Here is a 10,000-nt window from a genome sequence, read left to right on the forward strand (position 1 = left end):
TCCCGTCTCATATACCCTGATAAAGCAATAAATGCGAAAAGGCCTTTGGCTTATTCATGTGTTTTCCTTCATTGTTCTACTTGCATAACAGAAGCACATTAGGGGCCAATGTCATTGGCCCCTAATTTATGATACTTCAAGATTAAATTTTGGCAAAATGATTCAAAATTTATTTTGACTGTGGCCATTCTGTATAATACACACACACATACATACATGTATGTATGTATGTATTTATATATATATATAGATAGATAGATAGATAGATAGATAGATAATACACACACACATACATACATATATACATACATACATACATGTATGTATGTATGTATGTATGTATGTATTTATATAGATAGATAGATAGATAGATAGATAGATAATACACACACATACATATGTATACTCATGTATGTATGTGTGTGTGTGTGTGTGTGTGTATGTGTGTGTGTGTATGTGTATGTGTATGTGTATGTGTGTGTGTGTGTGTATGTGTATTTGTATGTGTATGTGTATGTGTATGTGTATGTGTATGTGTGTGTGTGTGTGTGTGTGTGTGTGTGTGTGTGTGTGTGTTTGTTTTGTATGCATGCATGTATTTTCTGTGAAATGAAAGTTATAATAAGGAAGTAAAGTGATAACAAGCATGTAAGAGGGAAGGAAAGTATTGTGAAGTCTCACATCTTAAAGAAATATGTATGTTCATTGAGATTTCTTGGTTACACTGAGTCATGCGTTCTAAATGCAGTTAGCTTCTCAGTCAGTGTATACACCTAATGCCACTGGAATCTTGTAGCAACCAATGAGTCAATTATTAGCCCTTGTTTTTTTGTTTTTTTTATGTTATTAATGTTATTGTTATTCTTATTATCTAATATAGGATCGTTATAATGTTATGCATAATAATAATAGAAATACAAAATAAAATGAAACATTTGCAAAAATCAATGAAAATGATAAACAGGTTAGATACGTAGGACTAGTGATTGACTCCTTGGTGACTAAACACTTGTGGTGCCATCTATGTGTATACACAATTACTAAACTAAACTCACAGTGGGCATGACATGTAAATACGCACCATCCGTGGCAGCAGTGGGTTAACATATTCCGAAAAATAGAAGACAACTGGTAGTTTGTATGTATGTAATGTTTCTGAAAGTGTTTCAGATATGCATAACTAAAAATCACAATTCAGGATTATAATTTTAGGATAAGGAGTATAAGTACAATAATTTTCTAAAGTATATTTGAAAAATAATGTGTTCCTATGGAAGGAAGTTTGCATTCAGTGTTACTCTGATCACAGTTTTACTTGAATATGTTTGCTGAAAAATGTATATACTTTTGCTTACAAAAATGAGAATGGTCAATTGAAAGACATTTTCCTTTTAGCATATATATGTTCAGTTTAAAATTTTTAGATTCTCTTTGATTGATTAGGTGAGAAATATTTTTACTGGGTATTTATCTCATATGCTTGTTGGAAGTAAATCAGTGTGGAAAGAATATAGTACACTTTAACCCCCAAAGTCTGCAAAAACTTTGGGGTACCGTCAGGTACAGTTGTTCAAGTTTCACTAAGGCTAATTCTGGCCTTGCAGTGGCCAGTTTCCTTCACCACAAAATATGTGTCAGCAGAGCGCAAATTTGAAAAAGGTATCACGAAGGCCTATAAAGGGATTGAAGATATGGAGGCTGACATCACAGGTGTGGCTGATAAACAGTACGAGACATAGTAGATGAGAGTACACACGCCTCATTCATAAAAGAAGAGAGTCGTGAGAAAAATTCTTCTAGTTTTTGACAGTCCTCCCATGATTGTGGTGGAGAGGATTTTGGCCGCATTTTCGATTTTGCCACATTCATGGTGGATAGTTTGACCGGGGTTAACAAGTTATCATCCTTGTATTAATGGTGTACCTAGTCTAGTTCATGCATATTATATGAAATAAAACTCATCTCTTGAAACTCGAGGAACTGGGTAACGAAGCATTTGCAGTTCCAAATGCTTAGAATAAAATATAGATAAGTAGATAAATAAAACTATATTCAACAGTGCTTATTCCCAGCATCAACAGCATAAGTAAAAAAAACTATGTTCCATAAACACCTCGTAGTACGATATTTATTATGCACAAATAGGTCAGTTTATAGAGCCAACAGTATTGCAGACTTTTCTTATTGGAAATATTGAAATGAGATGCTTCTTGTAGTTATTTTATTGATCCTCTTGATTTTAGGAACTTTCCATGGCTAAATTACTAGAGGAATATGCAAAGGAAGATATTGTTTTTATGGAAATTGCAATTTCATAAATATGTAAAAATTGAGAGTAGTTAGCTTGTCCTATGTTATCATTTTACATGTTTATTAGAATGAATTACCTATACATTCACCAAAATTAAACTCAATATTTTTCATGTAGATTGGATAAAAAAAATAAAGATATATTTCACTCAATTTAGTCATTTGCTTGTTTTGTTTTCCGACGTGCAGATTTTAGACAGACGTGAGCAGGGAGGCTCTGTCCCTATTGCTGACGCTGGAGGTGGACACGGGAATGCAAGAGGAAGGTTAGGGGCAAGGAGGAGTGAAGAAGAGGAGGAGGAGGAAGAAGAGGAAGAGGAGGAGGAGGAAGAGGATGTCACCAATGGAACGCATGCCCCTTATTCTCTCCACCATAACCTGCTGGCTACCTCTCGTGCCCAGGAGGCCAGGGAGGGAGTCTCAGGTGTCCCACAAAGCCTCTCCTTCCCACAGTACCTTGGTCAGCCAGGTGACAGAGAGGCACACTCCAATGGTGTCACAAACCCCATTTATGGGCGTATTGGTGACCTACGGTTCCATACAGGGTCATGGGGATCTCATGAGCCCACACCAGGCATAGAACAGCCACCAGATCAGATTGGCTCCCTCTTGGGTGTGACAGGGCTCCTTGACAACAGTCCTACCATTCCTCTCATGCACTTGGACCCCATGAATGAAGAGCGGCCACAGTCTCAGCCCCCAGAGGAGCACCACTGGGCTTCCCTTGCCTCTAACCATCCATTGCATCAGCAGACTACTGATCTGCTGAACAACCAGGTTTGTGCAGCAATAATTTGTTTACAACCACTTGCTCTCTCTCTCTCTCTCTCTCTCTCTCTCTCTCTCTCTCTCTCTCTCTCTCTCTCTCTCTCTCTCTCCCTCTCCCTCTCCCTCTCCCTCTCCCTCTCTCTCTCTCTCTCTCTCTCTCCCTCTCTCTCTCCCTCTCCCTCTCCCTCTCCCTCTCCCTCTCCCTCTCCCTCTCCCTCTCCCTCTCCCTCTCCCTCTCTCTCTCTCTCTCTCTCTCTCTCTCTCTCTCTCTCTCTCTCTCTCTCTCTCTCTCTCTCTCTCTCTCTCTCTCTCTCTCTCTCTCTCTCTCTCTCTCTCTCTCTCTCTCTCTCTCTCTCTCTCTCTCTCTCTCTCTCTCTCTCTCTCTCTCTCTCTCTCTCTCTCTCTCTCTCTCTCTCTCTCTCTCTCTCTCTCTCTCTCTCTCTCTCTCTCTCTCTCTCTCTCTCTCTCTCTCTCTCTCTCTCTCTCTCTCTCTCTCTCTCTCTCTTTATCTCTCTCTCCTCTCTCCTCTCTCTCTCCCCTACCTCCCCTGTTTGTTTTCTCCTTCCTGACTTTTGTGTCAGTTTCTTCATTCTCTCTATCTTATATTTTGAATTTACATCATTAGTATTTTCTGGGAAGTAGATATTCAGAAATTAACCGCATATCTCACAGGTCCCCCCAGGAACACGTGCCAATAATTATTGGGACAATTTCCGAAGCTATTCCCGTCAGAATCTCCTCTCTACAGCCACCAAAAGCAACACTAGTGAACATCCTGTATCTACTGCTTGTGTTGCTGGGACCACAACTGTAGGTGCTCTCACCCATCAACAGGTTAGGAAGATTTTTACATCAGTTTTCTACATACAAATGCATTACCAGTATGTAATCTATATACATGCTCTACTTCAGTAGTAGTATAGGAAATTTATTATCAAAAGGAATAAGATTTCCAGGTAGCTGTGCTATATAAAATGATAATAAGAAAACCCTTTTAAGCTTTTCAAATCCCTCTTTTATTGCCCCCCCTCCCAAGTCTGGAGATAATAGCAGGATGGAAGACAAGAGGTTTAATGTATCCGTTGGCCACAATAACAACACAAGCAGCAACAGCGGACCACGATCTAGGATGACCAACCCTCGCATCAACAATTCCAGAGGTGCAAATCCACGGGTCAGAAACCCTGTCTCTTCAAACAGACAACACATCCATGGACAAAATAAGCACAAGACAAATAACCGTAACAAACAAGGTATTATATTAGATAACATCTGCTCATACTAGATTGTGAATTTGTGTAAATATAAACATCTGTGTTTTTTTATTTAAGGATTAATGAGGACAAGTTTTTTAAACACAAAATGTATGATTATTATTTTGTTTGTTATATCACACATTGGCAGAATTCTTCTTCAGTTGCACATATTACATTGTGTTTTCATTCATTCTTATCAGTACTGTTTTCTGTACTCTGTTACACTGAACCCTTTTATCCCTCAAATAGTATTACAAATGTGGGACTTTATTGAACATTTATATATTAAATTGCATTTAATATAGAAAATATCTGGCAGGGAAGCCTGGATAACATCACAATGACACTTCATCTTGGGCTTTATGCTTGTTATGCTTTTGGTCACCCCCCCCCCCTTTTTTTTTCTTTTAATGAGGCTTTAAAGAGACTAAACCCACCTTTGAGTGGATGTAACTCCTCAGTATCTGTATTCTAGGCCAAATAGGTGTTTAGGTTACAAACAGAGAGCAGGTTAACTGTGCCCAGCATAGACATATAGCTAACTATGCCCAGGATAGACATATAGCTAACCAGAAATGAGTCTAGTTATGGCACCTGTCAGCAACAGATTAACCAGATATAAGAAAATATCAGTTCATTCTACAACAAACAAGGTAGCAGGCTTCCTGTGTTCTTTTTATGGTGTTTGTAGTTGATTCAGTGGCTGGATTGAATTCAAGAGTGATTTCCATCAAAACTTTTTGTCAGATTAAACTGATTTGCTGATAAGCATTATTAAATGATACCAATGGACTGCAGATCATCTTTTAAATATTTAAAGGGAATCCTGCCAGAAATCATTCTTACTCTTCCTTTACATTTAAAGAATTGCAAATTAAGAAGAAATGGTTGTTAAAATGGATTAAGTAATTGCATTGTAGTTGATTGGTCTCACAGGAAATCTGTAACTATGCAGAACTTGAACACAGTTTTTAATTTATTTAAACATGTTAATTTGTTTTGAATATTTTGTTGGAAACACATTATTCCCAATGAAGTACATGGTCTTCACAAAGTTGATTCCAATTTGCCTCCACAGGGGGATGGTGGTCACATGAGACCAACATCCCAAGAGTATCTGGATCCTCAGCAGCAAGAGAGCATGCCTCTGTCAACTACAACTCCTCACGTGGCAATGGAAGTGACAGGTAGGTCTTGTTCATTGTGATGCTTCCTGTCTATTTTACCCATTGGATCCAGAGGCCTCACTGCTATCACATGGGCCAAAATACAGGTATTAGGCTTATGTGAGCAGACACTCTGCCATGTTATTTCTGTAATATATATATTTTTTTAATAACATTCAATTTTCTGTAATACAAGCTGCACCATCAGTCGTGGCAGGCAGGAGGAATAGGATCCTGAGCATGGAAGTAGCATCCTCCCTGGAGCCATCACTCTTCCAGTCATGGCTAACATTACATTCCACACTTGTTTATAGATGAAAATAATGCAAAAAACCCTCCAAGAGCTTTGTGCACTTGTGGCAAATCATTCCCATCACCCTGGCCTTCAGCTAAAATACTCACAACTGCAAGTTCGCATCACCCCGGCCCACAGCCAGATTTTCCTATGACGGCATGATGATGTCACCTGCCCCACAAGCCAGATTTTTTCTTGACATGATGGGCATATCATCTGGATTGTAGGGGGTTGAAAACAATGCAATGTTTGTTTGTTCTTTTCTACACATGGGTGGCTCCACAAACATTTAGTAATTAAGTAATCATTTACTATGCCTTTGCTGTAATTTTTGTTTTCTAATATGATTATCATCACTATTGTGATAACAAGATGATAAGTAATAGTAATAAATATGAAAGTTTTTTCCAAAAGTACTAGGAAATGAAAAATAGAGGAGGCTGGTTTGGCATACTAAGTGGCTCATTGGTGACAAAGAGTTTGTAGACCTATTTTTGTTTAAAAAAATGACAAAGCAAATCTCATCAATGGTTCAAGTTGTAATCAGTAATTTCATGAATTGGCTCTCCTTAGTAGTGCTTTATTCTGTTTATATAGATTGAAATCTAATTTAGTAAAAAAACATTATATTTTTGGATATATCTTTTGTAAAGACAACTCTCTTCTATCTACCCCAATAGCGATGGAGCTGGAGCTGTAGCAGTTGAGGTTCTGAGGGAAGCAGAAGCACTAATGCGAAAGCACGCCAATCACCCAGAGTTCCTTCTACAGTTGTTCCGTCATGCATCACAGATCACAGTCAACACAGACCAGCATGTTGCTGTTGCACTTTTGCAAGATCTGGCAACACAGCCTCATGGATCAAACCATGGGTGAATATTGATTGTTTTGTTTTTCTATCTTTCTTTCTTTCTTCAGTTGGAAGTGCTTGTTGTTGGAATTTAATATTTTTGTCAAATGAACTGACCCTTACAACGTATATTCACAATTCTCAATACTTTCTATGAAATAGAAACTGATTACAACAAATTGATTGAACAGGTATGAATAAAGAATCAACATGCAAGGCTAAAGAGAATGATCTAGATGATGAATAGCAGCACATACTAGTGAACATATCCAATTACTGTCTTCATGTAAAGTATAACAGTAAGATTCCTATGTTACTAATATATTTACTATTATTTATTACCATAGGATGAATAGCAGTAACAGGGGAATCAATAATGAGAACAGTAATTTTTCACTGCCTGCTCCCCTGCGCGACTCCTCTTGGCGAAGCCACTCTACTTCACAGGCAGATCGGCATAACATACTCCCACAGGTACTGATCTTAGGATGATATATTATAAGTTATCAGGTATCATTATTTGTAAACTAAAATGCTTTTGTTAAAGCACTGTGGATTAACCCATTCAATATGTATAACATCATATCATGCTATGGCTGTACTGCACAGACATCAGGATCATGTTTATACCCCACACCATTGGCTCATTTGTATAGCTTTGCAGTTTGATGTAGGCACCTAGAGTGAAGGATTTTTTCTTCTTTTTCCTTTTCTTCTACTTCTTTCCCTCTTTCAAAATCCCAACTATAAATGAAATTATGCTTGAAATACTGAATGAGTCAGGCAGACTACCAATGCATGTTGAAAACTCTACATTGCTGGCTACTACCAATTTTTTTATATTGCAGTCATTGGTTTAATACAATTTTTCTCACTCTTTTTCTTTCTACTTTTGCTTCTATTCTTTAAAGATTTTGTCAATTGAAAAGCCAGTTTGCAATTAAAATTCATGCTTGTTCTGTCTCAATATTATGATGTTTATCACTAGCTTTCTTTAATATTCCCCAGGAAAACATAAGTGCAGCGGGCCTGTCAGGGTCAGAAGTCAGTGACAGTGGACTCACTTCTGAAGATGAAGACAGCAGGGTAATGTTTCTTTTTTTTCTTTCTTTTTTGCTCTTCAAAGCTCTGCTTTCAAGTTCCTTTCATATTAGCTCTAGGCTATAGAAGATTCTTCAGTGAACTTAAAAGACAGTTCATTTATGCCATGCTAGAAATATGTAGATGTGTCTAATTCTCTTTTACATTAGATTGTAATAGGACAAACAAACAGTGATGGATGAATATCATTATACTTCAAGATACAATGAAATGAAAAGTTATGGCAGGTGATAAGAGAGAAAAAGGCATTCTTTGCTGATTTATAATTATTTTTGACTGTGAAGGTATTTTGAAGTTCATGTCTGTCCATCATTGTTTTTCAGAGAAAAATAGACCAGAAAATATATGACTATCTCTCCTAATTTTCTTACAATTGATAAGTGTTATGCAGCTTTTGATGAAATGACATTGTGTTTCTTACTTCAAGACATGTCATTTATTTCCAACCTTCATTAAAAAAACTGGAAATATATATAGATCCAGTTACCCATAAAATTACTGCTCCTTCTATTGTGTTATAAGCTATACCCTGTACTTTGCTCCCATGTGGACCCTTGAATGCATCCTGGCCTTTGCTCTCCCAGGCATTGTACCGAAACGTGAAGAACCTTAGCCTGAGCCCCGGGGGACGTCCAGGGGCCACAGGAGCAATTCCTCGCACCACCCCAGACATCAACACCAGCCACCCTCGCCCCCCCGCCCCCCAGCCACACCGCTACCAGCAAGGGGGCGTAGTCTCTCAGCCCCACCTGCAATACCCACCCCAAGCCTCGCACCATAATTACCCCTATTTCCAGCAACAACATAACCTCTCCAGCAATCGGGAGGGCAGTCGAGGGACAGCGCACTCCGAGAGCACCCTGTATGACCACCTTCCCTACAGTGACTCCCAAATGAGCAGCTCGCACCCCCAAGAGGCTAGTGTAACTTGTAAAGGTCTTACCTCGTGTATGAGTCCTGTCCTGTTTCATTCTCATGCAAGAGGTATTTAGTGAGCATGACAGAAAGTTCCATTCTAGAGTGTCCCATACATTTTATTGTTGGTATTGTTTTTGTCCTTTGATATGCTATTTCATTTCATCTGAGGTGCAGTCCTACTTAGATTTATTCCCAAATATTATTTTACAATTATTATTGTTCCTGAGGATTTGTAACAAGACTTTTCACCTTGATATTCATTTTCCTAGGTCGTCGTAACAGTAAAGTACCAAAGATGTATAGTTCACTGCATGAAAAAAGATAAAAGAATACTTGATGCAATGTTTTAACAAAGCCAAAATCTCAGGTGGAGGAGGAATGGCTGAGACATGCCCTGGAGAGTGAAGAAGTGGAACAGAAAAGCCAGAAGCCGCTGGACACAGCCGGCTCTTCCCCAGAACACCCCCATCATGCCATACATGTAATCATTTGTACTTTATTTTCAATGACGGAATTATTTTGAGCATTCATACTTTACTGTCAAGTTTTGTTTAAATTTCTTTATTTATGTTAAATGAATTTATTTATACATTAATTTCTTTTTTATGATATTTTCCTATATCTTTTTATTTTTCTTATGTTTGATCATTATCATCATTGTAAAATTATTTCTTGCCAGAGAAGAAATACTTCTTTAATTTAATGTGTAATTTCATTTTGCATAGACACTGAGCAATGACACTGAGTACTTGACGTTCGAGACTCTTGTGTCGTCTGCAGTCAAGGCAAGTGTCGAGGTCCTGCAGAGTCATGTGGGGGGAGCTATGACTCCTGGTGGGTCTGTGTCTCCACTGCTTCTCACAACGCTCCACCACACTCTCATTGCACAGGTTAGTTGCAAGCTATGTAAACTAGTACTTTTTGATTTTGAAGAATTATAAATAGTATGTAGTTTTATTTGTCAGTTTGCTTACAAACTGGACAACATTAGGGCCATAAATGCTGTTGCATTTAAGCAGTGAACTTACTTAGGGCAGGTGATGGTCCATTGAGATGCCATTCATCATTGCCATATGATGTTTGAATGTCTCAGCTTATTAAATCTTTGATAAGGCTAACAGTCTTTGAAATTTTGGTAAGCTTATTTAAGAATATGATGTTAGTGGGATGAGGGACCTAAAGAATATTTCATTTGTGATGCTTAAGTATTCCTTTTATGCCTTCTATCCCTCCTCACAGATCATATTTTCCACATTGGTATACCTTCATAGGGATGTGATTAGGATTTCTTGATTCTACTTCCACAGGAAAAAGATGAATAGGCTTGCTTTAATTT

General features: G+C 38.1%; 1 protein-coding gene across 1 annotated transcript in view; it reads left to right on the plus strand.

Moving 5' to 3' along the window:
- The window catches only part of LOC125042061, a 24,197-nt gene that overhangs the window by 4,383 nt on the left and 9,814 nt on the right, over positions 1-10,000 (plus strand). The window contains exons 4-15 of the mRNA XM_047637523.1: positions 1,605-1,726; positions 1,978-1,984; positions 2,500-3,087; positions 3,751-3,912; positions 4,115-4,331; positions 5,413-5,521; positions 6,476-6,667; positions 6,993-7,119; positions 7,654-7,731; positions 8,331-8,663; positions 9,032-9,145; positions 9,390-9,554. Of these exons, the coding sequence (XP_047493479.1) occupies positions 1,605-1,726; positions 1,978-1,984; positions 2,500-3,087; positions 3,751-3,912; positions 4,115-4,331; positions 5,413-5,521; positions 6,476-6,667; positions 6,993-7,119; positions 7,654-7,731; positions 8,331-8,663; positions 9,032-9,145; positions 9,390-9,554 (2,214 nt within the window). The remainder of the gene's footprint in view (positions 1-1,604; positions 1,727-1,977; positions 1,985-2,499; positions 3,088-3,750; positions 3,913-4,114; positions 4,332-5,412; positions 5,522-6,475; positions 6,668-6,992; positions 7,120-7,653; positions 7,732-8,330; positions 8,664-9,031; positions 9,146-9,389; positions 9,555-10,000) is intronic.

Source organism: Penaeus chinensis, chromosome 31 (genome assembly GCF_019202785.1).
Source record: "Penaeus chinensis breed Huanghai No. 1 chromosome 31, ASM1920278v2, whole genome shotgun sequence".
NCBI lineage: Eukaryota > Metazoa > Arthropoda > Malacostraca > Decapoda > Penaeidae > Penaeus > Penaeus chinensis.